Source organism: Eulemur rufifrons, chromosome 7 (genome assembly GCF_041146395.1).
Source record: "Eulemur rufifrons isolate Redbay chromosome 7, OSU_ERuf_1, whole genome shotgun sequence".
Taxonomy (NCBI): Eukaryota; Metazoa; Chordata; class Mammalia; order Primates; family Lemuridae; genus Eulemur; species Eulemur rufifrons.
The window spans coordinates 8,942,569-8,970,442 of record NC_090989.1 but is presented as its reverse complement, the minus strand read 5'-3'; the positions used below and the strand labels follow the sequence as shown (position 1 = coordinate 8,970,442).

The window sequence follows — 27,874 nt, the reverse complement described above, 5'->3', positions numbered from 1 at the left end:
TTCTCAGTTCCCCAGGTGCCGTATTTTGGGGTAGCATTTCCTGTACCCTGTCAGCATCCATCAGAGAAGTTTGCCCTAAAAACATGGAGATGTTCCTCTTGTGGCTGGTGCCAGTCCTCAGGGAGACCAAAGGGCATCATGGAAAAGTCTGGTAAAGATAGAATTGTGGGAACCTCCGTGGTGGCCTTCACTGCTGACCAAGGCAACTCATTCTTCCTTCTCTGCTGGGCTCACCCCTGAGCCTCTGCACAGAGGGCAGGGGTCATGAAAGGACAGTGCTGCCTCCTTAGTGGCACCAAGTGGCAGGCTGTGCCCCCCTCAAGCATGGTTTGGGGAGGCTGCTTAGTCCCAGTTACCCAGAAGGTGGGGTTTTTTATTTATTTATTTATTTTAGAGCAGTGTTTTAGGTTCATAGCAAAATTGAGAGAAAGGTAGAGATATACCCCTGCCCCAACACATGCACAGCCTCCCCCATTATCAGCAGCCCCCACAAGAGTGGTACATCCACGTTGACACATCATTGTCACCTGGAGACCATAGTTTACGCTAGGGCTCACTCTTGGTGTTGTATGTTCTCTGAGCTTGGACAAGTGTGTGCTGATGTGTATCCACCATGGTGCTATCATACAGAGTAGTTCCACTGCCCTAGAAATCCCGGTCTCCACCTATTCATCCCTCTTCCTCCCTAGGCCCTGGCAACCACTGATCTTTTTACTGTCTGCATAGTTTTGCCTTTTCCAGAATGTCATTTTGCTGGAATTGTACAGTATGCTGCCTTTTCAAGATTGTCGTCTTTCACTTAATATTTGTTTAAGTGTCCTCCATATCTTTTCATGGCCCCATAGCTCATTTCTCTTTAGTGCTGAGTAGTATTCCATTGCCTGGACGTACCACAATTTGTTTTTCCATTCACCTACTGAAGGGCATTTTGGTTGCTTCCTAGTTTTGGCAAGTGTGACGAAAGCTTCTATAAACATATAAACATCCATATGCAGGTTTTTGCCTGGACGTAAGTTTTCACCTCCTTTGGGTCAATACCAGTGAGCGCATTGGTAGATTATTTGGTAAGGGTATGTCAGTATGTCTAGTTTTGTAAGAAACTGCCAAACTGTCTTCCAAAGTGGCTGCACCATTTTACATTCCCACCAGCAATGAATGAGAGTTCCTGATGCTCACATCCTCACCAGCATTTGGTGTTGTCAGTGTTCAGGATTTTGGCCCTTCTAATGTTTTTAAATAGGGTCCACTGCCCCATTTTCTGAATGGATTAACTCCATCCTACAGGACAGGGACCTCTGTCTAGGGCACTAGACTCTAATCCTTTTGTTTCCGGAAGTGCTTCACATCTTCTGAATGGGAAGCATTTTCACCTGGTGATTCTAATCTCCAATCTTGTGTCATGCTAAATGTTTCTTTAGAAACTTTTCAGGAAGTGACATTTAAGAAATAATACTTGCTGTTTCCTTTAATCTTAAATATTGATCACTATATTTTCCTTTGTCATCTTAAAAGGACATTAGAGGTTCTTCGACTGCACCTCTCATCATATGTGAATTTCCTCCTTGACTTCAGGATCTGTTAGAATTCTTGCCATATTTTGGGTCTGCAGGTGATCTCACCTCCAAACACATAACAGTTTAAGATTTTTTTTTTTTCTAATCCTATGTATTTCTCAATCTTTCTCATCAATGCATTCAGCTACTGTCCTTGTTTGCTTTTATGACGATGAAGGGCATTACTGGTAAACAGTTGGGTTTGATTCTTTAAAATGCAATACATTTTGTGTCTACCTTTAAATCCTGTGCTTATTTTTTAATTTGTCATTGTAATAAGAGGTCACGTTTGTGGGTTGCTTACTTAGTGCCAGGCATTATGCTAAATTCTTCACATGTGGAATCTCATTTGATGCTTGCAACTTTGTGAGGTGTCATGACCCCCATTTGTACATATGGAACTGCAGCCCAGAAAAGTTAAATACTTTACCCAACTGGAAAATGGTAGAACTGGAATTTGAGGCTCTGACCTCTCAGCTCACGTACTTAAACCAGGCCTCAGTTTTGTTTGTTCAGCCTCCGTTTTGAAGCACTTGTTAAGCTCCGGGCTCCGTGTGAAGTATGTGAACACTCACGATCACTGTGTGATAACAGTGACACTCAGTGGATCAGTGTCATGACATTTCCAAGGAGCAGTCCAGCGGTTCTGTCTGGCCTAATCCTGATCTCTGGGTTTGATTAACTTTGTTCTTGGTCTTTGGATCACTCTGCTCTATGCCTGAACTTGTATGCTTTGATCAAACTTGCCGATCTGACAGGTGAAGAAAATGGTATTTCACTGTAGTATTAATTTGTATTTTTCCTATTAGAAAGGATGGGCGTCTTTTCGTTTTGCTAAGTCCTGTCTGTTCATACCCTGTGTTCTTGCTGTGTCTTAATGGAAGACAACTGCAGCTTGCCTCACTCGGTAAACAGTGTGACCTCATCTTCAGTGTACCTTTCCTTCAGCAGGAACTGATTCCCCGTCTCACTCGTGCCTTGTGCACCTGGAGTGACTGGTAACACACAGCAAACGTGTTCATTCGACTTGTGCTGCTTGGTTACAGCCTCAGTTCTGGGTTATCGTTCTTTTTCTATGTCTTTTTCACATTGAATTAAGTGGGGTAACACCTGTAAATGAGAGGAAGTAGCAATCAGATCTATTTATTTGAAATGGGTGGCTGTGATTCCTTGTATTGCATGGGCGAAGAGGCGTATCATCAGGATAGGGAAGGTTATGCCATGGTGACAAATCCTCCTCAAATCTTGGTGACTTTTACAACATGGTTTATTTCTGGCTTACTGGAGCAGCAAGTGGTTTCTGCTCTCTAAAATTTCTCAGGGACCCGGGCAGGGAGGGGCTTCCTCTCAACCTGTGTTTTCATGATCTTAGAGGCAGAAGAAAGAAAAGTGATTTTGTTTGTTTGTTTTGCTGTTTTTTGGATTTTTTTGTTTTGTTTTTGTTTTTTGGGGGTTTTTTTGAGACAGAGTCTCACTCTGTCACCCTGGGTAGAGTGTAGTGGTGTCATCATAGCTCACTGCGGCTTCAAACTCCTGGGCTCAAGTGATCCTCCTGCCTCAGCCTGTGAAGTAGCTGGGACTACAGGTGCGTGCCACCACACCCAGCTAATTTTTTTTCTATTTTTAGTAGAGACGGGGTCTCTTGTTCAAGCTAGTCTCGAACTCCTGGCCTCACGCGATCCTCCTGGCTCAGCCTCCCAGAGTGCTAGGATTACAGGTGTGAGCCACCGAGCCGGTATGAGCTTTGAGTTGGCTTCTATAGCCTGTGCCAGAAGTGACTCCTATAATTCCACTCAGCTCATTGGCCAAGTCATATTGCCATGCCGGGGTTCAAAAGGGCAGAATGATGGGATCCTGCCATGTGCACAGATTGAGGAAAACAAACACTTAGGAATCCCGGATGCCCCCGTAGGAAGTACTTAATATCTTTCGCACCTCAAATAGCAGAAGTCCTTAGAATGCATTGAGCAAGGATGAGATTTGGTAGTGACTTAAAAAAGAGAAAACTCTGTCTTGATAAAAATAATCGTTACAGGGGCAGACAGCTTTTAGCTGTTGTACTCTTGAGTCCATGGAGAAAGCCCATTGTCACATGGTCAGTAAGCCACAAGAGTCATAGGAATGGTTTTCTGCGAGCCACGTCTTCAAGCCTGGCTAGGAGTTGATACTGAGGCTGGGAGATGGTTGCCTGGCTGTTCTGCTGGCTTTTCTGTATGTTTGAAAACGTCCACGACCAAATGCGCTGTTTCCTGCGTGTCGCTCACGTTCATTCCCTCTCTGCTGTGCCCGTCAGTCTGTTCTCATCCTCTGTGACAGTGAGTTTAATGGCCTCTCCTCAGTTGGTTTTCTTTTCTTTTTTTTTTTTTTTTGGAACATAAGCACCTTTTCCACATTGTTTTGTTGGCTTTCCCTTTTGTTTTAAAGGTATCAGATGCTTCGTAAATAATGTTTTAAGATTTTTCTTGATGACCACTACTTATATCTGATTTTTACAAAAGATGTTGTTTTACTGAATTCATTTAGACCACAAGCTTCTGGAGAAAAATATTCTTGTTTTCCTCCCCTTTACCACCTACGTAACCTGAGTGCATCCTTTTCTTTGTCTACAAGAGGAAAGCTGTCATAGCGCTAGGGTCATAGGGCCCAGGGGCCAGCACTTCTGACACCTGGGTGGAATGCAGAATGCAGTTAGCATTGCGATGTCTTGGGTGTTATTCCACACTGTCCTTTCTGTTTTAGACATCGTGCAAGGTGCTGAAGACAGCAGAGATGAATAAGATAGTCCCTGCCTTGAGAGAGGACGCTGAGCTAAGTAGCAAGGTAGATGGGAAGGGCGTGCAGGTGAGGGGCAGGCGGGAACCACAGACTGGAGGCAAAGTGGGCAGGAGCCATACTAAGAAGGCCTTTGAATAACCTTTTAAGAAGCGTGGACTTTACCCTGTAGGCTTTCAGTAAATATTTGTGTAAGTGAATGATCTGGTTATGTGGATCGTGCCACCATAATGTCAGACACTCTGAGTTATAAGATGAAGTCATTAGGAACAGCATTGATCTGTTCACACTCCTGACCGTGTTTCTTGGGTACAAGTACCCAAGGACGCTTTCACACAGATGAGGCCCCCAGATGGGGCATGTGTCCTACATACAGAAGCCAAGCTCGGAGTACTGTTGCTCTGTCCCAGCCAGGTGGTGACATTTTTCTCCTGTGGACTGACAATGGAAAAGAAGCTAAACTCTGTAAAATAATTTAAAGAGGTTTATTCTGAGCCAAATTTGAGGATCATGACCTGGAGCCACGCCCAAGAAGCCTTGAGCAAGTGGACTCACTGTGGCTGGGTTACAGTTTGGTTTTGTACATTTCAGGGAGACGGGAATTACACGTAAAGTCATAAATCAATACTTGAAAGGCGTAAATTGGTTTGGCCTAAAAAGGCAGGACATCTCAAGGGCGGGGGCGGCTTACAGGTGATAGGTGGGTTTAAAGAATCTTTGATTTGTAATTGGTTAAAGAAATATAGCTTTGTATAAAGGCTTGTAATGTTTTAAATTAAGATAAGGAAGTCTGTTAATCTGAGACAAGCACCAGAGACATATACCAGATGTAGACCCGGATTCAAGTGATTTGTTCTGTATGTTGAGGACCTGCAGGTCTGTCTTGCATGGCCTTAGGCCTGTTAATGCATTACAAAGGATGTCTATAAGAAGGGAGGTGGGCAAGATGAGGCATGTCTAGCCTTCCTTCTCATGGCCAACAGCTCAGTTCTAGGGTATCCCCTTGGCTAAGAGGGGTCCATTCAGTCAGCTGGGAGGGGAGCTTAAGATTTTAGTTTAGTTCACAAAACACAGGTCCCTCCCGGCACTATCTCAGACTGGTGGAGGTGCCAGATGTCGGGGCCTGGAAGTGTCCCCCACCTCATAATCCCTGTCTTCTGGGTGAGCCCCAACTCAGAGCCACCTGGCTGTGAAGCTGAGCTGGGAGGACAAGGTGATAGTTCAGACCTCATTCTCTCCTCGAACAAAAATCCAGGGGATTCCATGGCACACAAACAAGGGTCTTTAGGGACCGGAGGTCACCTACCCTGATAAATGACCTGTGTTCTGCTTAGTCTCGTGTGTACATGGCTGGCTTCCCAAGATAGAGAAGCACACAGCCCTCACCTCTGCATGGGTTCCGAGGTGTGACCAAGAAGCTGGCTGGGTAGTGACAAGGTCACTCTGGTGCCTGCTTCGTTTCCTGCATTGCTGGGGGGCTTCCCCAGGCCCTCAGAGGGGTAAGGGGAAACTTGCCCCTTCCCTGGAAAGTTTCCTGAAATTATCAACTCTCAATTAAGACAGATTAATAAGAGAAGGGTTTATTTACCATACTCATGGGAAGAATCACAGAGTGATTACTCAATATCCCATTGAAGTTCAGATATTTTTATATAAGCCTTTTAGACGGGAGGGGGAAAATGAGGAGCGTAGGTAATTCTGTTTAGGGGGATAAATGGTTGCTAGGGAGGATGAATGGATGGGGAAACAGATAACCGGAGAGACAGATATTGTTTTAACTGATTTGGGCCAGTTCTGGTTCCATCCTGCAATATATTGAGATAACAGGAAGAGGAAAGGAAGTCAGTTGCCCCCTTTGATCTTCTGCACCTCAATCCCTGTTCATGCAGATAGAGGGAAAGGCCCCTCTAATGCTTTGTGGATCTCGAGGGGCCTGCCATTCAAAATACTCTTTGTATCAGGGAGTCATATTTTGGGGTGAAAGTTCCTGAGCTCCCTCACCCTCCACGTGCAGTCCCTCTGTACTCTTGTCTTTCGTACAGCCACGCCGGGGCCTGATCGTGGTCATCCTGACCTCGGCAGATTCACTCTCCACTATCTGTGTCGCTGCCTTCTTCCTCGTGTGTTTTCCTCTTGTCTTACAGGCTCTGCAGAGTAACCTGAGATATTCCCTGTTGCCCAGACGGCTTATCATCAGCAAGAGACTAGCTCAGTGTTTGCATCCTGCTCTGCCCAGTGGCGTGCACTTAAAAGCCTTAGAAACCTACGAGATTATCTTTAAGATTGTGGGGACCAAATGGCTGGCCAAGGACCTGTTCCTCTACAGGTACAGTTGCTTTTCTGCTGCTTTGTTATTACCTGAGTAATCTAGATTTCAGCCCACAAGATTAGAAAATAACAAATGAGCAATATAAGCGTGGGGGGTGTGCGACAGTTAATCATAAAGCAATCACCAGGAGAGGACCACGGTTCACCTCTGTATATCCGTTCCTACTTCCCTCTGAACATGCAGACAGCTGATTGCCTGCTCTTTACCTAACAGTTTTATGACCATCTCCTGTCAAACACACATCTAGATTACCAGATTAAAAGACTGTTTGCCTTTTTTTTTTTTTTAATTGGGATAGGGTCTCTCTATATTACCTGGACTAAAGCAATCCTCCTGCCTCAGCCTCTTGAGTAGCTAGGACTACAGGCACAGGCCATCACACCTGGCTAATTTTTTTTCATTTTTTTTTAAAGATAGGGTCTTGCTGTGTTTCCCAGGCTGGTCTCAAACTCCTGGCCTCAAGCGATCCTCCTGCCTTAGCCTTCTGAATTGCTGGGATTGCAGGCATGAGCCACCACTCCCGGATGTTTGCTTTTTAAAACTCCCTCCAGCTGGCTTACCATTTGGCACTTCTGCCTGGGTATCTCATTTCTGCCCTGCTCCCTCTTGTTGTTTCTCAAAGCTGCGGGTTGTTCCCTCTCCTGGCACACGCAGCAATGTCGGTGAGGCCCGTGCTGCTTGGCCTGTACGAGAAATACTTCCTCCCGCTGCAGAAGCTGCTCCTGCCCAGTCTGCAGGCCTTTGTCGTCGGCCTGCTGCCCGGCCTGGAGGAGGGCTCTGAGATCTATGACAGGTTGGTGGGCGTCTTGTCCAGGCTGTGTTTATTCTACTGCTTTGTGAGAAACGGGGAAGGAAGTGCAGAGACAACGGGCAGCGCAGGAAGGTGCAGGAGTGATGTTTCACAGTTCCCTGGTGGTCACTACTTGACAGAACACTGTGTTCCCCCTGGAATCTCACTGTCCTTACCAAAGAGGAAGTCCCAAGCCTAGAGAGATGAGGTCCTTAACCAAGAGAAACATAGCTAGTTAATAAGGGAGGCCATAGTGCAGGTTCTATTATGTCCTGTCCCATTACGGGTTTGTGCAGCGGAAGACACACACTCTCATGGCCCCTTTAGTGGAAGAAACGAGTAGACTCTAACTGGGCACTTGCAGTGTAGATTGTGCACATTATCACCTTGAGTTCCTGTGTTCCAGGAGTTACCTGTGGTTACAGGTGAGGGTAAGAAGGCTTCCCAGTTGCACAGCCACGAGCATCAGAGCTGGGGTTCTGATCCACATGTGTCCAATTCTGAAGTCCTCCTTTCCATTATACTAGACTGCTTCTAAATAAAAAAGCCAAGCCACGTTTCACAGACAGGCAGGGCTTGAAAAGGAAACTCAGTGTGATGTGAAGCAGAACATCTCGAAAAATTTCAGCAGCATCTTGGAGAAATTTGTAAAGTTCATATGCACAAACGTGTATGCAGTTTTTGTTTTTTTGTTTTTTGTCACTACTTAGGAACAGGAGAAAGTGTGTATCCATTCAGACTAGTGAGTACACACAGTGTCCTTTTTTCCCTAGAGATTTATAAAGTAAGAATGCACTTCCAGCATTTTAACTATTCTGAGAGATTCCACAGTGATTAACATCTGTCATTGGGACCTGTTTTAAGAGCCCATGTGTCACTGCACATGACTGGTGACTTTGTGGAAAAGTTTCCGTTTGGTTACGCAATGCCGTGTGCTCATCCCCCGTTCCAGAGGCCCCAGCCAAGATACCTCTGCCTGTGGAGCTCACTGTTGTCTGGAGGGCGTGGGCGGCTCAGGTGGAATCAGGGAATCAACCCAAGGTCCACTTGAAGTGCCCCCCAACCTCCAGGAACCAAGGAATCGGAGTGGTGGCTTTCCATTTCCCAGTGGAGAATCCACCTTCACAGTTACGTCCTCAGGAGGCAGAATCTGACTTCCTGCCATTTTGAGCCTCGACCCATGCCCTGTGGCTGGTGCAGGGTGAGTGTGTGTTGCGCTAATGAATGTCAGGGTCTCATGGAGGCAGCAGGGAAGACCAGTACCAGACTCCGTGTCCCTGGGCTCCTAGTCCCCAGCTCTTTCCAGAAGTTCTGCTATATTCATGTTCTGATAACAGATATGTGTGCATATGTGTGTGTGTTGATGTGTATTTTTTTCTATTATCTGATAGATGAACATGTTAGTTGCCAAAACTTACTGCAGTCTTTTAAATCAGTGTCAGTCACACTAGAAGCATGTAAATAGTTAGAGTGTTTTTGTTTGTTGTCTTAGTTGATAAATGAGGGTTCATTTGAACAGTTACTAATGTTGCTTAACATGAATTTTTTTTCCCCAAACATTGTGATTTCTTGACATTGAACCAAAAGCTGAGTAAAGCTTCATGAATCACTGAATAGATTCAGCTGTGACAGAAAACCAAGTCCCGCACAGCACCCAGAAGTTGTTGTTATCGGCTTTCCAAGGGAGACGCTGGGCAGAGGTTGTACCATCGCTGAGCGGGTGTGTTGCGGGCACAGTCGTTGAGGTGACCACATGAGATTTTTTTGTTGCTATATCCATTTTAGTTTGAGACAGGTTGGCGACTGTTTGTTCCCAAAAGTGCTTAGGAATTGAGTGAAACACCCCAGCAAATACCGTGTGGAAACAGAAAGAGAAGGGCACAGTGTGGGGTTGTGGTGTCCATGTCAGGAGAAATTGCAAAGGGGTGAGTGAGGTTGGGGCTGATGAAGCCTGGGGTGACTCACAGGTTTTGTGTAGGCGTAGACTGTTGCTGGTTTGCGCTTTTTAGTGAATCATAAGGCATGGAAACTTTAGCCAGTGTTAGGCCTTCCTATTCATCTTGGCTTTCTAACCCTTTGAGTCCCATAGATCACCTGCTACTGGCTGTAGATCCTTTTTTAAGGTACCTATGAAATAGGTACTTTTCTTGCTGTGCTAAGAAAACAAGATTAGAAGGGGGAAAATACTAAAGTCCTCTTCTAAGGAGATGAGACGAGGTGAGTGTTTTAAATGATTTCTAAGAAAGCAAAACTGGCTCAATGGAAATTTCTGTTTAAATCAGTGCTTCTCAATCCAGGGTGATTTTGCCCCCCAGGAGACGTTTGACAATATGTGGAGATATTTTTGGTTGTCACAACTGGGGGTGGGAAGGGTGCTACTGGCATTTGGCAGGTAGAGGCTAGGGGTGCTGCTACACCTTTTACAACATGCACAGTTGCTCCCACGACAAAGACTTACGCGGCCCGGGATGTCAGTGGTGTGAAGGTTGAAAAACCCTTATTTAAATAGGAAATATCGATGGGCATTTCTTCTGGTTGGTTTCAGGCACTGCGATGGTGAGCTCCACTGGGTCTGGGCTTTTTTACCTCTTCTTTTGCACCGTATCCGACCTGCATTTTGTGATACCGGCTGCCATTCTGACTGCTCTGCCTGTACAGTTTTAGATGATCACACCCAAGCTGTGCGGTCCAGTGACAGCTCGGTGATCCACGGCTGTCTGTTCTGCGAGCCTGAAGAGCCAAAGCAGTGAGATGTGTGCGGTTTGCAGTGCCGGCCCCGCACCACGCACTCATTCTGAGCTTAGCACAGCCAAGCATGTCGGTGTCTTTGACGAACTGTGTTTGCAGGAGACGTGAGAGAGCAGCAGCTGAGTGAATGAGGAGGAAAAGGACACAGTCAGGATTTGAGGGTTGGGTTTTTTGTGTCTAGTTATTGGTAGGTTTTGAATTAAAAGTATAGAGTTCTGGACTCTGAACTGAACACTAATTTTGGTTTGTTTTTTTTTTTTTTTTCTTTTTTTGAGACAGGGTCTTGCTCTGTCACCCAGGCTGGAGTGCAGTAGCATCATCACAGCTCACTGTATCCTCAAACTCCTGGGCTCAAGTGATCCTCCTGCCTCAGCCTCCCAAGTAGCTGGGACTGCAGGCATGCACCACCACACCCAGCTAATTTTTCCATCTTTTGTAGAGATGGGATCTCAGGCTGGTTTCAAACTCCTGATCTCAAGCAATTGTTCCACTTCAGCCTCCCAAAGTGCTAGAATTATAGGCATGAGCCACCGTATCCAGCCTAATTTTGAAATTTAACAACTGAGATGATCTTAGTTTTTAATCAGTTATTTTTGCTCTTCCATAGCAAAGTTTTGTCATAGTTACTGTTTTCTCCACTGTGACATCATTTAAATAAATTGTTAGTCCCCAGTAATTCTTTTTGGAATAAAATGAGACTTAGGAAATAAAGCTACATTTCTTTAATACAGGTAACTAGCCAGTATACTCCGAATATTGGAGAAGCGGTAGCATAGGCAGCATTTCTCAGGCTTTTTGACAGTGGAACACCTCATCTGTGACACATCTGTAGTGGCCAGTGTTCTATGGAACCTACTTTGAGAAATATGCTGTTCTAAGCAAAGGGACCTGTAATATCAGTGTGTGTACATTATAGTGTTTGCAATGTTGTTTCCAGAGCTGGGCAAAGATGAGGTCTGTTTGTTTGCCCAGCCTTTAATAGAAGATCAATTAATAATTTCAACCACTAAGTCATTCTATGTACTTTTCCTACCATTTGACCATCACTTCACACCTCTTAATTTTTATTTTTTTCTAAGAAGATGATAGCATGCATTATTTCCCATAAATATTTTATGAGACAAAAAAGTTCAGGCGAGTTTTAAGGAGGCCAGAATTCATTTTTAATATGAAAAGGCAGTAGATATTTTTCGTATTTCATCTGACAGGTTTTCGAGTGCTGGCCACATGTCAGATGCCCATCTGGGTGCTGAGCTGTGTCCCCAAACAGGGTGGACCCGAGCCGGCACTTGGGCAATGTGGCCCCAGCACCAGCTCTGATCTCCTAGGCTGACAGATAGAAGCTCCTTTCCCTGTCCCATCAGCAACTGCACACACACACGGACATTAAACTTGTCCTAGGTCCCACAGCCAGGAAGCATGAGAACCAGGATTTGGACACAGGAGGGCCAACTCCAGAAACCAGGGTGAACCACCATGTTACACTAGGCTGGTCCTTCTGTCAGTGTTTCTGTTGTCTTTGCAGATAGGAAACACGTGGGAAACCGAATCCTTTCAGGTAGTGAGTTAGATCCTGCATTGGGTGAAATCCCTTCGTGGAATTTGCCAGCTGTTTTGCGGGCAGATACTGTCACCCGGCCGATGGGCTGTGTCTAGTGTGGACAGGAAAGTGCCTCAGTCAGCTGCAGGTACACCACCGAGCAGAGAAGGGCCTGGCCTTGGTCCTCATCAGTGGAAAAACAAGCCCTGATCCACTGACAACATTGCTTCTCTTAAAGGACACACGTGAAGGTGCTGACTTCGTGTCGTGGGAGACCCAGATAAAGATAAGAGACAAATAAGTTCAGGCCTCAGTGTAGGAGCTCCTTGGAGTGGAGGTGCTGTAGGCAGTGAAAGAAAACACCATTCCAGGCTTTATGGAATTGGCAGGGTAAAGGGAGGCCCAGGCCAATTTTGTCCCCAGTATTTCTAAAGTTAAATGTCACTTGGCCCATTTTTGGCTGTGCTCAGGATGGTGGTGTGCGTATAAATGTTTACGTCTTCCATCAGTCACGCCAGACTTTTCTTTGTTTTTTGACGCATGAAAGACTCCTTGTGCTTTTATATAAAGTGGCTCATCTGCTCGTCCCCTTCAGTGTCCATGGCAAGGCTGGGTGGGGACAGCTCTCTGCCCCACGGTACACGGCTGGTCACATGCTTTCCGTTGGCCAAGAAGCTGTACCTCCCAGTGATATGTTTATTTTAGCAAACTCAGATTCAGCTGACAGCTGGCAGGTGGACACACACAAAAGGGCAGAAATGGCAGCAGCTACAGTGATGAGGAAGGGGGTGTTTCTCCAGCCGGGGGCGAGTCCACTGTGTTCACGGAACAGTGAGCCGTGGGACTGGGAAGGTGGGGACAAGACCTTGAATTCTCTCATGGCCTGTCCACAGAACAGACGCTCTGCTCCTGAGGCTGTCGCTGGTGGTTGGCAAAGAGGTGTTTTACGCCGCACTCTGGGGCAGCGTCCTGGTGAGCCCGTCCATCCGCCTTCCCGCCTCGCTCTTCGTGGTGGGCCACATCAACAGGAGCCACCCTGGCAAGGAGCAGAAGTACATGCTGGGGACCGATTACCAGCTCACGGTGGGTGCTTCGCTCCTCACGGGGCACGCGGGCACAGTGTCCTCATGGGCAGGTTGTCACTGAGGCTGCAAAGGGACGTCGGGAAATGAAGGCATGCCAAGCATCAGAGTCTATGTGAGGTGGTGAGCCGCTGAGCAGGGCAGGAGGGGCGTCACGATGGCATCATGCAAGGGAGGATGATGGCGGTTTTTTTTAACATATGCATTAAGATTTATAAATTCAAATTAGCATTGTTCCCAAAGGAGGGCGCTTCTGGAGCCTTCATACTCTTCAGCAACACGGTTAGCTGTAAATGGCACTCGGAAGGCCTGCGCACAGAGAGGGTCTGTTGCTGTGGCTGGAATCTTGTTTCTTTCCCCTGCCCAGTGTCACAGGGACCACCGTCCACCCGCATGCTGGCACTCCCTCCCCTTGGCCTCCTGTCCCTGCTCTCAAACCCAAATTGTCAAGGTTCCCCAGGTGCCCATCTCCAGGCACTTCAGGGGACGCTGTCTTCCCTGGCAATGACATCCCTTCGCACAACCTTAACAAAAGGGAACTTGCCAGGGCTTTGTCTTTTCCCAAACCTATGTCTGCATTTTCACGGCTTGTGTCTGCCGCCACCTGGTGGTGCACCCACTCTTCGAACTTGAAGTGTTCAGATTGAATTCTCAGGTTAGGTTTGCAATTTGGTGTAAGTTCCTTCCCCCTCTCAGTCTGTTCCTCTTTGCAAAGTGGGAGTTGTAGATATGTCTCCCAGGGTCTTCCTGGGGATTAAATGGAAAAACGGATGATTGGAACATAGGAGACCCCCCACACACGTGTTTCTTTCCTGCCCTGTCAGTCCCGCCTTTGTCTCTTTCTTTCCATTTTCACGGCCCTGATTTGGCTTCTTGTCTCTTACTCTCAGATCCAGCTGTTTTCTCCCCATCCCTCTCTCCTCCTGTCCAGTCTTTACCAATTGCTAAGAGATTTGCTTTTCTGAAGTGTAGCTTTGCTCTTATCTAACCTGTGCTTTTAAGATATCTGGCTTCCTGTGGCCTACAGATAGAGTCCAAACTCAGTATTCTGACAGTTTACTCCCAACCCTCTGCACATCTCGCTGTCCCCTTCGGGCCCTCTGCAGTCCTGCGCCATCGGGGAGGCTGTGCCTTCACTCAGGCCGTCCTCCTCTCGCCCGACTGCCCCTTGCTGCCCTTCTCTGAGGGTCTCAGCATGGCTCCTTCCTGTCCTTCCGGCCCAGCTTTCCCACAAAGCTTCAGTGCCCCCTCCCCGCCAGTTGAAAGAGCTCTCCCTCTCCTCTTCTGCATCCTGAGCATTTTACTTATCAGGCCTCTATGTTACACCTGTCTACATTCAGAAAAGACACTCGAAGTATGTAATGAATTGATCTAGAATCCATTTGACCATGTGTCTTCAGAGTTTTAGTTTAACCTAAGGTTCCCATTGGAACCTTCTAGGATCGTAGAATTTGAGATCTTAAAACCTGACCAACTGGTCCTAAACCCTCCAGCTCTCAGACGGAACAAGCGAGGCCTGCAGCCGAATGTCCTCCTGGTGTCACGCAGCCCCCCAGCCTCTAGAGCTGGAACCCTCGCTTTCCTGACCTTCAGCTAGTTGTTCTCTTCCACGTGGTTTAACACAGTGGTTTCAAGATTCCCAGGAGAAGTTAATTTCATTTTTATGACTATAAAGAGTAGCCTGAAATGTGTTATATGTCTTTGGAATAAAATGTTAATGTCATTTCGTCATTTACAGGTAAAATCGTTATGTGCTTCACTGTTGGATTCGAATGTTCTCGTGCAAAGAAATAATCTGGAAATTGTTCTGTTTTTCTTCCCATTTTATACCTGTCTGGTAAGTAATTTGTGTTCTTCTGGGTAAGTCACAGCTGTTACCCATGGCATGGGGTGGAGGGCATAGATCTCAAACAGTTTCGTCTTGAGAGGAGAACTCAGCCCGTCTGTGAACACTTTTTGCTTTCAGCTGATTAAAGGTCCTTGTTCATTTTTGTGAGGATAGTGTTTTCATAGCAAATATTGAATAACTTCTCTCCGTGGGCAACACATAAAGAACCAACCCTTTTTGAGATAAAGCTTTGTAGACCAGTAAGGAAGAGCTGCATGTCAAAAAGTCAACAGTCTACCCTATCATTCCCTTGCAATAAATTTTCCCTGTTCTTCTAATAGGATCCCGATGAGAGAGCCATCCCCCTCCTCAGATCTGACATCGTGCATATTCTCTCGGCCGCCACCCAGACCCTGCTGCGAAGAGACATGTCTCTAAACAGAAGACTCTACGCATGGTTACTAGGTACTGAGCAGAATGCAGTCATTTAAAATCAAAGTGAATATGAAACCTATTGGGGCTGACGTTTGGAGTAAGTTTCAGTCCTGGTGATGTATTTCTGCATCATGAAGTGTTGAAAGGTACCACACTGACTAAATATAGTACTGGTCAGTTGAGATCTGCCTTCACATAGCTTTGGTTATTTTGCAGTGTTTTGTTTTGTTTTTTATTAAAAAAGGGAAATAATAAGTGGGATTTTAAAAATGCCAAATGAATTTCATTTAAAAAGCTTGAAATACCACAAAAAAATTGTAGCTAAACCTTATTCAAGTAGAAGCTTGTTGCTATGGTGAAGTTTCATGAGATGAGCGTGTATGTGGAGAAAACCCATGAATATTGTGGAGTATATGTAAATAAAGGAGATTTGTATAAGTGGGAATGTCCTGGGAGACATTTGGACAACTCCGGAGATCATGAGGATGCCCGGGCTGTTTCTGTGTGTCATTGTGTTTTTGTGGACAGCCTATAAACCCGTAGGCAAAGAGCCCTTGACTGTTGGTTGGAAGGCTTCCTGGGGACAGAGTCTGGGAAATTGCAGGACTTAAAGGTTAGCACTTTGATGAATTTTCTAAATTCCCGTATTCATTTACCTAAGAAAAGGTGGTATGCAAAGCGATTGTGAAAGGATTTCACAGCTTTTGTTAACTCTCAATATATAGATCTTGTCACACCAAAGTCAGAAATCTTGTCACACCAAAGTCAGAACATCCTATTCAATGTCTTCCCTCTCTTCTCCCTAGTTTAAAAACTTTTAAAAGTCATTGTATGGGAAACTGTTAAGGATTTTAAGAATATTTATATTCATAAATATAAATCTTATATATGTATATTCTTAAATATAAATATAAAGGATTTTAAGAATATTTATAATCTTAAATATAAATCCTCTTTAAGGATTTTTATCAAAGAGATGATTTTGTTAAATGCACAGCTCTGCTTCTGGTGGGACTTGACAAGCTCTGCGTAGGCGCCTAGAGAGGATGGTGGGCCCAAGAGCAGCATGGGCTCCAGCTCACTTAGCTGTGTCCCCAGGGGCCCCAGACTCTTTGCTTGTACCACGAGGATGTTCTTTCTTGTCCTGAGGACCTCGCAGACTTATCCAAGGCCAAAATGAGGGAGGCATATATATGAGACTACCTTGATCCACATAGTACTGGACAAATAAACACTGATTTTAAAAAGTGATCCTCATTCCATTATATGCTAGTAATCATGCTTGTAAAAGAGCACATTCTTGGAGCAAATTAAACTGATGCCTGTTGAGATGGAATCATGCATATCTGATTATTAGCCATACCGCTGTCAGAAGAAGAAAATGTGATTTGGTCTTCCTGGATCTGATTTTGATTTCTGTTGGAGGAATTACATTTTTAAAAATATTGGAGCATGAGACTTTTGCACGATACCATGTCCTTTAAAAGCGTAGATTTCTTTACAGCTCATGCTGTTTGTTCTTTTATAGGCTCAGATATTAAAGGAAATACCATTGTGCCGGAATCTGAAATCTCAAATTCTTATGAAGACCAATCTTCTTATTTTTTTGAAAAATACTCCAAGGATCTTTTAGTTGAGGTAAAGGAGCATTCCTGGAAAGGTGGGCCCCATCCAGGGCATTCCTGATCATGATTCTTCAGTGGCTCTCTTTGTGAGACTTCAAAGTAGACGTTGGGCATGTTCTTTGGTGCATGGTTTGGAGGACTGCAGTGTATTTGTTGCATGCTGGGTGACTGGTTTCCTTTCTATCCCAGAGCATTTAACAGTTAGAACAACCGATAATGTTATATTTTACTATATACAATATCCTAATATGTGGCTTTTTAAAAAAAAAAAAACAGGGCCTGGCTGAGATATTGCATCAGAAGTTCTTAGATGCTGATATTGAGGAACGCCATCACGCCTACCTGAAGCCTTTCCGCATCGTCGTCAGTTTGCTTGACAAGCCAGAAATAGGTAATGTTCGAAACGCTTTCATATGCCAAATACAGAGTACCTGTTTTCAGGGAATTAAAATGCAGTGAGATACAGCCAGTGCATTATTTTGAATGTAATTTCAGAATCTTGAAGTCATGTTATTAATATATGGTTCAATTATTAATATCATATCTGTTGTGGTCACTTTAAAGCTTTGCACAATAATTTGAATGTTTTTGTTAGGAAAACAACTTTGAGCTTCTGTTGTGCACATCTGTATATGTATCTACAGAGCACATACAGTATTTACTTCTGAAGTATGTTTCTTCAATCTAATGTCACACTTTGAGCTTTGGTTTTATTTTCAAGTACGTAGGGTACCCCCTCCATCTTTTTGCCCAGTGACCCTGACCCTGGGCAAGCCACTTCTTTTCACTGTATATTTTTATTGCAAAGTGAAGGGGGTTTGAACTAGGTTCTGGTTACCGGCGGTTCCCTCTTATACACGATCATCCTGTGAGCATTGGTTGAGAAAAATGACCTTTTCTCCCTCACTTTTTAAAAATAAATCTGCTACAATATCCATTCACTCAAAGATCATACACCTGGTTACTGGAGCCCCATAACGGGAAAGATCTCCATCTCCTGACTGGTTTCAAGCTCAAGGGTATCATCTGAGTGCCCAGGTGTGCCTACCTCCTGGTTACTGCTTGCAGAGAATAAGAGAGCTGAGGGCATTAATGGGGTACTTGCCTCTCTCTGGCCTCAGGATGGAGGTACTTCATTTATCCACTCAGATAAATGAAGTTGTGTGCAGGAGGGGGCCAGCCCCTAGGGGGACAAAAGGGAGAAAGGACTTCTGGTCAGTTAGAAGGAAGGGAGACTCTGAGGTCCTGGAGTGTTATTCATTTGTGAATAATAACAATAGCTGACATTTTTTGAGCAATTATTGTATGCCAAGTGATTTGCATATGTCATTTCATGTTTACCTCAACACATACCTCCTTACCTCCAACAGCCCTGAGGTGGGCTCTCTTCCTGTACCCATTTTATAGATGGACAGACTAAGGTTGGGCAGGGGCAGGTCATTTGCTAAGCTCTCTTGTCAGGACACTGCTGCTTACCTGATTGTACTCGGATGAATCCCACCTGAGACGCTTACTCATGTCACAAAGATGAACTTTTATTCCAAGACGTGTGCGGCTGTAGTTCTCTTAACCGAAGTCAAAGTATGAAGAAGCATTTGTTCTTCCAAGCTTTACCCTTTATGTGCTACCTCAAGGTATCCGTGCTTTGTTCAGACCCCTCCTTCCATCCCTCCCCTCCCGCTTCAATCCAAGTAGATTTTTCTGTTAGTGTGGAGTAACTCTAGCTCTGAAGAGTCCTGGTTTAGTCCAAAAGTGAAACAAGTTATACAAACGTATTGAGAGCTTGCTGTGTAACTCAGGAGAAGTAGTTTCCTTCTCAGAAGTTTCCTTCCTGAGAAGGAAATGTAATTTAGCATTTTGGAGGTGTGTATTTTATGTCAAAGCCGTGTACAGCGGTGAGCCAAGTAAATGGTGCTACTAGCTTAGGCTCTGGGTTGTGTTTTCTGGAAGAGATTGAATGTCAGGTTTCTGTCCAACCACAACAGTCATTTAATTTGCTCTTTCTGATAATTTAGTCATCTGAAGGAAGATTCACTTAAGAGGCAAACGAGTCAATTGTGTAGAACTAGAAGACACAGGATGGTCATTCAATCCTGTCCATTTTTTTGCTGCTGGGTTTTAGCCACATCTCATTTCCTCCCCCATGAGTTAGTATAACACACTTGCCTTTGTTTTGTAAAAAGTGTTTGGCATTCTTGGCCCGGCCAATGGCTCACACCTGTAATCCCAACACTTTGGGAGGCCAAGGTGGAAGGATTGCTTGAGACCAGGAGTTTGAGTCCAACCTGGGCAACATAGCAAGACCCCATCTCTACAAAAATAAGAAAAATTAGCTGGATGTGGTGGCGTGTGCCTGTAGTCCCAGCTACTCAGGAGGCTGAGGTGGGAAGCTCACTTCGAGGTTACAGTGAGCTATGATCGCACCATTGCATTCCAGCCTGGGTGACAGAGCAAAGACTCTGTTTCAAAAAAAAAAAAAAAAATTGGCATTCTTATGCTGTAGATAAAATACGCATGAAGCTTATGAAAATAGTTTTCTCAGGGACACATCTTTTGGTTTTGTGAAAAGGAAGTGTGAAAGATTGCATTAATCTGCTGATTGCATTTTACAAATATTGACAGTTTTCCTTTCCTCTGAACTGATTGTGTCTTCATCCTTCTGGACGCACGGTGAGCAGCCAGTCCCTCAGCTGCCTGGCGGTTGCTGTTTGTGGAGCAGAAATGTCCTGCCCTATCCACCGCCCGATTGGCAACGAGGCTTCTTTAACATGCAGCCCACGCAGTTCTTTTGTGCCATCTTTATTCTCTTTTCAGGATTGGTGTTATTTCTTTTGTGTTGGCCTAGCTCATGATTAAAGGAATTCAGAATAGGGAAGTTGCAACACTCTCTGGATAGTTCTATTGAGTAACGTCCCGGCAAAGCAGTTTGTACACGCTTAACACATGTAGCCTGTGCTCTGCTTCCAGCTGGCAGGATCCGGCCTGGGCAAGTTGCTTGCCCTCTCTGTGCCTCCGTCATCACCTTGTGTGAAATCAGGGACAACAGTGCAGTGCCTGCTCACGTGGCTGTTGTAACGATTCAATAAGTTAATGGATGTAAAATGCTTAGAACCGTGTTCAGCACATAGTAAGTGCTACAAAAATGTCGGCTGTTTTCATGAATGTTATTACCTCAGCTGAAGTTGTCACCACTGAAGTTAAGTTTCCGTATGTTCTAGGCTGTATAAAGTATCTACATGTACAGAGTTACTGTATGTATGTTTTATGTATATGTCATTTATTGATTTTAAAATAGATTGTTGGTCTTTCTGTGGCCATTTCCTTTTTAATTGCAGGGCCTCAAGTGGTTGGGAATTTGTTTCTCGAAGTCATCAGGGCCTTTTACTCTTACTGTAGAGATGCCCTTGGCTCTGATCTTCAACTTAGCTACACTCAGAGTGGAAATTCGCTGATAAGGTATGGGTTTGCCTCGAACTTCACACGTCCCCCTCCTTCCCCGGTGCTATGATTTTTTTTTTTCTCTGTCAGTTACTGTAATAAATTGTGAAGCAGTAGAGAAAGTGGAGATGCAGCAGGTGAGACCACTTGTTAAAACAGTCTATGCTCTGAGGCCAAAAAAAGGTGAATCAGCTGTTCTCTACTAAGTACTGTGAAAAGTTTAAAAGGAGTTTGATGTAGTCTTTTTCCCACCCTGCAATGTACAGACAGTATTTTTTGATCCAGTATAAAAATGTTCAACAAAGGTGACTTGGTCTAGTGTACCCAAGTGGTAAGTTACGGGGAGAAGAGACAAGGGACGAGGGGAGGGGAATGAGTTCAGGAAGTGGAGGCTGGAAGGTGAGTCTTCAGGAAGGGCGTCAGAGTGGGAGAGGAGACACTCGGCTCACCCGCGGGTGTGGGCCCCAGTGCCCTGGAGACAGAGTGGACGTGTTTGGCTTAAAGTATGGAGTTACCTGTTAGCCCTGTGGGTTGTTTTGTTTTGTTTTGTTTGTTCTTTTTAAGGTAATACAACCTCTTCCTTTTTGCTTTGCTGTGTATGTAACTTCCTTCTGCCCAAATTGGCATTGAGTATATTGAAAATTTAAATCAGTTTTAAGATTTTTCTGGTTTATTAGTTGTGTGTGCTGATAATCCTTAGTGTTTGCTTTTTCTCCCAGAATGAGAATAGTTTATTGTTTTTCTGAATATTAAAGTACTATATGCTCAATATATGTAGAATTTATTGGTATTTGACGGTATCAACAAAAAAGATATGACCCATAATCCAACCACCCTTAAGATAAAAACATAATTTTTTTCACTTCTTTCCATACTTTTACTGCAGATATAAATACATAGGTGCCTATCTTTTATTTTAAAGATGGAATTACAATGGCTATTAAGTAGCCTGTTTTCTAAGAGCAAGTTGTGAGTAGCTCTACACTGTTCTCCTTTGGAATATAATGGTTGCCTTAGATTACTCGTTAAGGATTTATCATTTATTTAATAAATACTGATTGATTAGCCAATCTCTTATTGATTGACTTATGGCGGTTTCTACTTTTTCAGTGTTTTTAAATGGCCTTGCAGTGGTATATTTTGCATACATCTTTGTGTACCTGTGCAAGGATTTCTGTAGGATAAATTTCCTGAGCCACTGAAAAATGTACATTTAGAATTTTAGCCAAATTTCCATGTTGAATGGCTGTGCTATGTTTTTCCACCAATGGAGTATCTAATTACCTACTACAGTTGGACTAAAACTGGTTTTCTATACAAATTCTTTTTACAATAGCTCTTGATTTTGGGGTTTTTTTGTTTGTTTGTTTGTTTATTTTGGAGACAGGGTCTCATTCTGTCACCCAGGCTGGAGTGCAGTGGCCTGAGCATACATACCTCACTGCACCCTCGAACTCCTGGGCCCAAGCAATCCTTCTGCCTCAGCTTCTCAAGTAGCTGGGACTATAGGCACATGCCACCATGCCCTGCTAATTTCTAACTTTTTTTATAGAGACAGGGCCTTGCCATGTTGCTCAGGCTGGTCTTGAACTCCTGGCTTCAAGTCATCCTCCTGCCTCAGCCTCCCAAAGTGCTGGGATTACAGGTGTGAGCCACCAAACCAGGCCCCTTTACACTTATTTTTAAGAGAATACATCAGTTATAAATACTGTTTAGGATGGCATTATGCAAACACCTTCCTATATAAGAATAGTAATATTTTTATCTATATCAGAGTTTGTCAGCCTCTCTAGAAATAAATTGTAAATAGTAAAATGAGAGATAATTTTTCAGATACAGTGTTCTTATAATTCAGGATTTTTCATAGACATATTTATTTCCTCCCCTTCTTTTACAGTACAATCAAAGAAAACAGAAATGCCTCTGAGATTGTTAAAACGGTGAATCTGCTGATCACTTCCCTAAGCACAGACTTTCTCTGGGATTATATGATGAGGTGCTTTGAGGAATGCTTTAGGTAAGTAAGTATGCAGTTCAGGATTACAGAATATTTAGGAAGAGCGAGAGGGCTTAATGGTTTCATAGCTGCTTAGTACCGTCAGATTATGTGTAAGTAGCTGAAGCTGGGTGGTCTCTCCTAAGTTTCAAAGTTCATCTAAAACAGGATTGGAAAGAATTCACTTAAGATTCTAACAGAATAAAAAACATCTCTAGTAAGAAGGTTCACATAATCTTTGCCACGTAATGCTGAAGCTGCTTTATGTTTTAAAATCTAGCTTTAGAAAATCCTGTCTGCATTTTCTAGTTGCATTCATCAAATCAGCTTTCCTTGCGCTGTTCTCTTGGAGGCCTAATCTATTTAAAGAAGCTTAGTTTTGTGGCTCTTTGACTGGTAGAGTGTTTTTAAAATCTTGAATCTTCTTAAATTCTTACTGAAATTAATGTATAAGTGGTCAGATAAAAGCATTAATGTTTTAAGCTACTATAATCAGCTTTACCTGCCCTTTTAATCTGGTGAATCGTACCACCTCTAAATTGTGCATGATGGCATGCCCCGGAGAACATCACGCTTTGCTGGAGAGCCCTTTCCCATGTCACTTTCTTTACAGGAGGAATAATGTAATCTCTCGAACCCTGTTTTGTCCTGTGAGGCATGCTGTAAAACTTACTTCTTGTTAATCTCCACTGTAATGCTCTGGGCTGTCTCACTATTCTTCCAATATCTTGCAGCTGTAATAGGAGCTTCCTGTATTGTTTGTTGTGTGTGTCCTCTGGCTGGAATGTCTGACATTAACTCTTTGGAACAACCCCAAGGGAAGGAGGCACTTCCCTTATGCTTTTGACATATATAAAAAAGTCAGAGCTCAGAGATATAAAGTCCCTTGTCTGGCATTGCACAGCAAATTAGTGGCCACTGAGATTAGGACTCAGCAGTGCCTGATATCTGAATCTGACTTCTCAACTGCTACTCCTGTGCTCTTCTGCCCATGTGAGCTCACAACCCTGGGATAAATAAATTAATTGTAATTGGATCCACAGACAACAACAGCAAAGCCATGTTATACTGATGTTAGAGTATGCTGTGGTCAGTCTGGTTATTTTTTAAAAGCATAAAATGTTGCTACTCAGATAGAGCTAACTCCCCACCTTCTCAACACTTTTTCTTCCTTTCATCCCAGAGTTAATCACTATCCTGAAATTAGAGTCTGTCCTTCCCATGCTCTTGTTATATGCTTTTATAATAAGTGGGTATCCATAAATGATATAGCCCAGTTTGTCTGTTAAAGTGCTACATAAGTGATATCAAGTTGTATGTAATTTTTTGCAATATGCTGTTTTGGAGCTACGTTGTAACATACACATCCAGTTCATTCATTTTAAGTATAACAGCCCATGTGTCAGTGAACTGCTTTTGATCTTCTCACTGTTGCACATTGTACTGTGATGAACATCTTAGTCCTGTCTCCTCACACAGGTTTCTTTAGAGTAGATACCTACAAGTAGAGTCTCTAGGACGTAGCATATGCAGTTCTTCAAAGGCATTCTCTTTCTAAAATGAACTCTAAGATACCTAAGTGCTAAGGAAGAAAATTAACTCTTATTGAGTTGTACCATTGTAACTAGACGAATCCCAAGTTACTGTTTTGAGAACCAATATATACTTTTTAACATACCCATTTATCCAATTGCCTGCTTATTTTAAAAGAAGTGTTAAATTTCAATATAAGATAAGCAACTAACAATAGAGTTGATCAGTGAAATTACACTTCTCTGTAGAAGCTGAAGAATTCTAGGCAACTCAAGTGCTGATAAACTCTCAGACCTTTCCTACAGCCAGGTGAACAGCCACATGGCCTGTGTTGTCCCCCCCCCCTTTCCCTTGGAACATGCCTTTTGGTTGGGCTTGGGAACATGGGATTGCACCTGTTGGTGGCACTGTGGGTCTACTGGGTGAGGAATGCCACATGGGCATGGGACCACCCACATTTGAATTGATGGAGTTCAAGTGGAGTGAACCTGTTTTGGAGACCAACAGATTCAAGACACTTATTAACACTTCTTTGTGTTAGATAGTTTCAGTCACCAAAGCTTAGTTATTAGAACTACAAAAGCTGTCTTTTGTTACGTTTGAAATAGAATAACTTTACTGGAAATCGTAAGAAATGCTTGAAATTATTGTGGGAAAAAGAATTAATTTGTTTCTCTTTCCCATGATGAATACAGACCAGTGAAGCAGACCACTGTTGGAAAAAGCGTCAGCCCTCCCCCGACAGTCTCCGAGCTCTGCACCCTCCTTGTGTTCCTTCTGGACGTTATTCCATTGGTAGGTACTTTGCTATGAAGAGATAGCTTAATGCTCGCCATTGTTTACATTCTTATCAGTGTTGTCAGCCTGTTTTATAAACCTAAATTTACTAAAAAGCAGTTTTACATAAATACACAACACTGTTCAAAAGTTTGTTTCAGCACGGAAGAGGTGGCTGGATATGATCCCTTGTATTTTTAATGTCTTATTTAAAAGGGGTTATAACTTTTGGTCCAGTTATACTTTTGACTTGAGCTGAAGTTAAGTCAACCAGCTAATGAACTGTACTACACTTATATTGGGGTGAGAGTCAATATGTTTCCGAGTTAAAATTGTGCTGTTGGCTAATTTCCTTAATATAGACATATATGTGGTGATTTTATCTTCCATTAGAAAGGGTAAAGCCATTTGAAAGTAGAGGAAGAACATCCTTGATTTATCTAGATTAAAAGGAAGTGTGATATTATCTGATCTGGGAATTAATGTGAAACTTATGCTCTAAAAAATTGAATTTTTTGGCCAGGTGTGGAATCCCAGCACTTTGGGAGGCCAAAGCAGGATGATCATTTGAGCCCAGGAGTTCAAGACCAGCCTGGGCAACATAGCGAGACCCCATTGCTACAGAAAATAAGAAAAATTAACCAGGCATGGTAGCATGTACATGTAGGCTTACCTACTTGGGAGGCCAAAGCAGGAGGATGGCTGGAGACCAGGGGTTGGAGGGGCTACAGTGAGCTATGATGATGTCACTGTACTCTACCCAGGGCGACAGAGCAAAACTCTGTCTCTACAAAAAAATAGGGGAAAAAATTGAATTTTTTAAGATGCCATTTTGAGGGACATTGTTTTTCTGATTGTAAATTGACATGTGGGTTAACCTGTGTTTTCATTTCACAGGAACTTTACTCCGAGGTGCAAACCCAGTATCTCCCACAGGTGCTCAGCTGCCTGGTGCAGCCTCTTGCTGAGGAAATGGAGGCCTTAAGTTTACCTGAACTCACTCAGGCCTTGAAGACGTGTTTCAAGGTGCTCAGCAAAGTCCAAATGCCACCTTCCTACCTAGACACAGAGTCCACGAGTGGAACCCCGGTATGTGCTCCGAGGAACAGAATAGTTCTCTGGGCAGAAAGCAGCTTATGCCTTCCTGGAAACAGAAAGAAATTAGGGTTGGTTAGGACGGGAATAAAGACGAGAAGATATATGGGTGATATGTGAAATATGCTTGTAAAATCCTCAAACACTTTAAAAGGTTTTAGCATAGCTGTTAACCCCTTTCATTTCACCCACTCCCATGCTACTTCCCTGCTGCATAACTATAGTTAATGGCTACATACAGTTAATAACTACATAACTACAGTTAATGGAGAGAGATAGCTAGCCTATGTGTATGTTTGTATACATGTGATTTTGATTATTTAAAATATAAATGAGATACTGGACTAATTTCGTAGGCTTTACATAGCAAAATACCATAGACTTGGTGGCTTAAACAACACAAATCAATTTTTTCTCACAGTTCTAGAGGCCAATGTCTGAGATGGAGATGTCAGCAGGATTGGTTCCTCCTCCGTGTTCTAGGGAAAAACAGTCTGTTCCAGGCCTGTCTCATAGCTTCTGCTGGTTGGCTGGCGTTCTCTGGTGTTCCTTGGCTTAAATGTGTCTGTCTCTGTTCCCAGATTTCCCCTTTTTATAAGGACGCCAGTCCTGTGGGAGTAGGGCCCACCCTAGTGACCTCATCTTAACTTAATCATCTGCAAAGACTCTATTTTCAAATAAGGTCACATTCATGGGTACTGGGGTTCGGACTTCAGCATCTTTTGGCGGAGCACAGTTCAACCCGTTATATACGCTGTTCTCTGACTTGCTTCAGTTTTCATTCAAACAGTATTTTAGGGACATCTTTGCATAGCAGTATACATCAAGGTATCTTATTCTTTTTTACCTTCTGCATCATGGGCTATTATATAGATTTATAGTTTCTTCAACTACTCCCCTAGTTATTTAGGTTATTTCCAATTTTTCACTGTTAAAAACAGTGCTGCAGTCAGCATCCTCATACAACTTGTCCATGGGGCCAGTAGTGTGTCTAAAGGATAAATTCCTAGCAGTGAGTTACAGTCAAAAGACATGCATGCTGCCTTTAAACTGAGAGACAATCTGGCTGTTAGTCTTCCAAAAACACTAACAGTGATAGTCCCACAAACAGTTTGCCTGTGTTCTTTGGCTTGTTGAAGTGTGTCTATTTCTGTGTCCAGATTTCCTATTTTTTATTTTATTTAGGGATTTGAAAATTTTTCCCTTGAAATTAGTTCAGTGCGATGGCAAATAGGTGTGTGAGCAGACTAGACAGTGAGGCATTCTGAGAGAGAGAGAGAGAGAGCGCGCGCGCGCAAGCTGTATGCATCAGTTGGTATTTGGAGATAAATGAGCTTCTGATGGGAATTGAACCTCAATTCACAGACTAATTACAGACTGTTACTTCAGATTAGAAGTTCTCTTTTTTCCTATTCTAGTTATTGGGAAAAAATATCTTGAAAATGATTTAAGATATGAATCTTAAGCATGTATAGTATACAAATATGAGTAAGAATATGTTTCAAAAATCACACACTCCCTTCTCATTCTTCCCTTCAGAGCATGGTATTAATATTTTCAATGCTAAAGGGTTTCAGATTTAGCTGGGCACAGTGGCTCACACCTGTAATCCCAGGGACTCAGGAGGCTGAGGCGAGAGGATCACTTGAGAACAAAAGTTCTAGATCAGCCAGAGCAATCCTGTCTCTACAAAAAATAAGAAAAATTAGCCGGGCACGGTGGTTTGTGCCTGTAGTCCCAGGTAATTGGGAGGCTGAGGCAGGAGGATCACTTGAGCCCAGGAGTTCGAGGCTACAGTGAGCTATGATCACACCACTGCACTCCAGCCTGGGTGACAGAGCGTCGACCCCCATCTCTTAAAAAAGATGGAAAAAATTGTCAAATTTAATGTAATATTATCTAAGTAACAGTATAGGAAAAGAGAAAAGGTTGATCCATTGAAGTTTGATGTGTCCTCACTTTGGAAAAGCCACCATATTTGTGTGTGTGTGTGTGTGTGTGTGTATACATGGATGCATACGTAGATATTTTTGAGCAGACTATTCTAGCTTTCTCCTCTTACTTATTTCTTCATGCCTGTCTTTTACCTGCAGCTCAGTTTCCTCATTCATATTTTGAAATTTGTCAAAAATAGGTTTTAAACAATTTTTTTGAACCCTAAAGGATCTAAATAAATAAGACAAAGTAGGCTCAGGAGCCAGCCTGACACCACGCATGTAGGCACACCAGCCTCTTCTCTGGGCAACACCACCTCTCCTTCCCCTCCTTTGTGTGCCTTCTGAATTTCATAACACACTTTACAGAGGGATTCTCTTGGTTTTGAGAGTTATGAT

The 27,874-nt window shown here is 43.5% G+C and overlaps 1 protein-coding gene across 1 annotated transcript in view; it reads left to right on the top strand.

Moving 5' to 3' along the window:
- DOP1B (DOP1 leucine zipper like protein B) overlaps positions 1 to 27,874 on the top strand; it is a 112,085-nt gene that overhangs the window by 30,465 nt on the left and 53,746 nt on the right. The window contains exons 3-13 of the mRNA XM_069474961.1: positions 6,470 to 6,651; positions 7,277 to 7,447; positions 12,626 to 12,815; positions 14,553 to 14,651; positions 14,984 to 15,107; positions 16,606 to 16,715; positions 16,979 to 17,093; positions 20,038 to 20,158; positions 22,038 to 22,157; positions 24,365 to 24,464; positions 25,344 to 25,535. Coding sequence (XP_069331062.1) covers positions 6,470 to 6,651; positions 7,277 to 7,447; positions 12,626 to 12,815; positions 14,553 to 14,651; positions 14,984 to 15,107; positions 16,606 to 16,715; positions 16,979 to 17,093; positions 20,038 to 20,158; positions 22,038 to 22,157; positions 24,365 to 24,464; positions 25,344 to 25,535 — 1,524 coding nt within the window. The remainder of the gene's footprint in view (positions 1 to 6,469; positions 6,652 to 7,276; positions 7,448 to 12,625; positions 12,816 to 14,552; positions 14,652 to 14,983; positions 15,108 to 16,605; positions 16,716 to 16,978; positions 17,094 to 20,037; positions 20,159 to 22,037; positions 22,158 to 24,364; positions 24,465 to 25,343; positions 25,536 to 27,874) is intronic.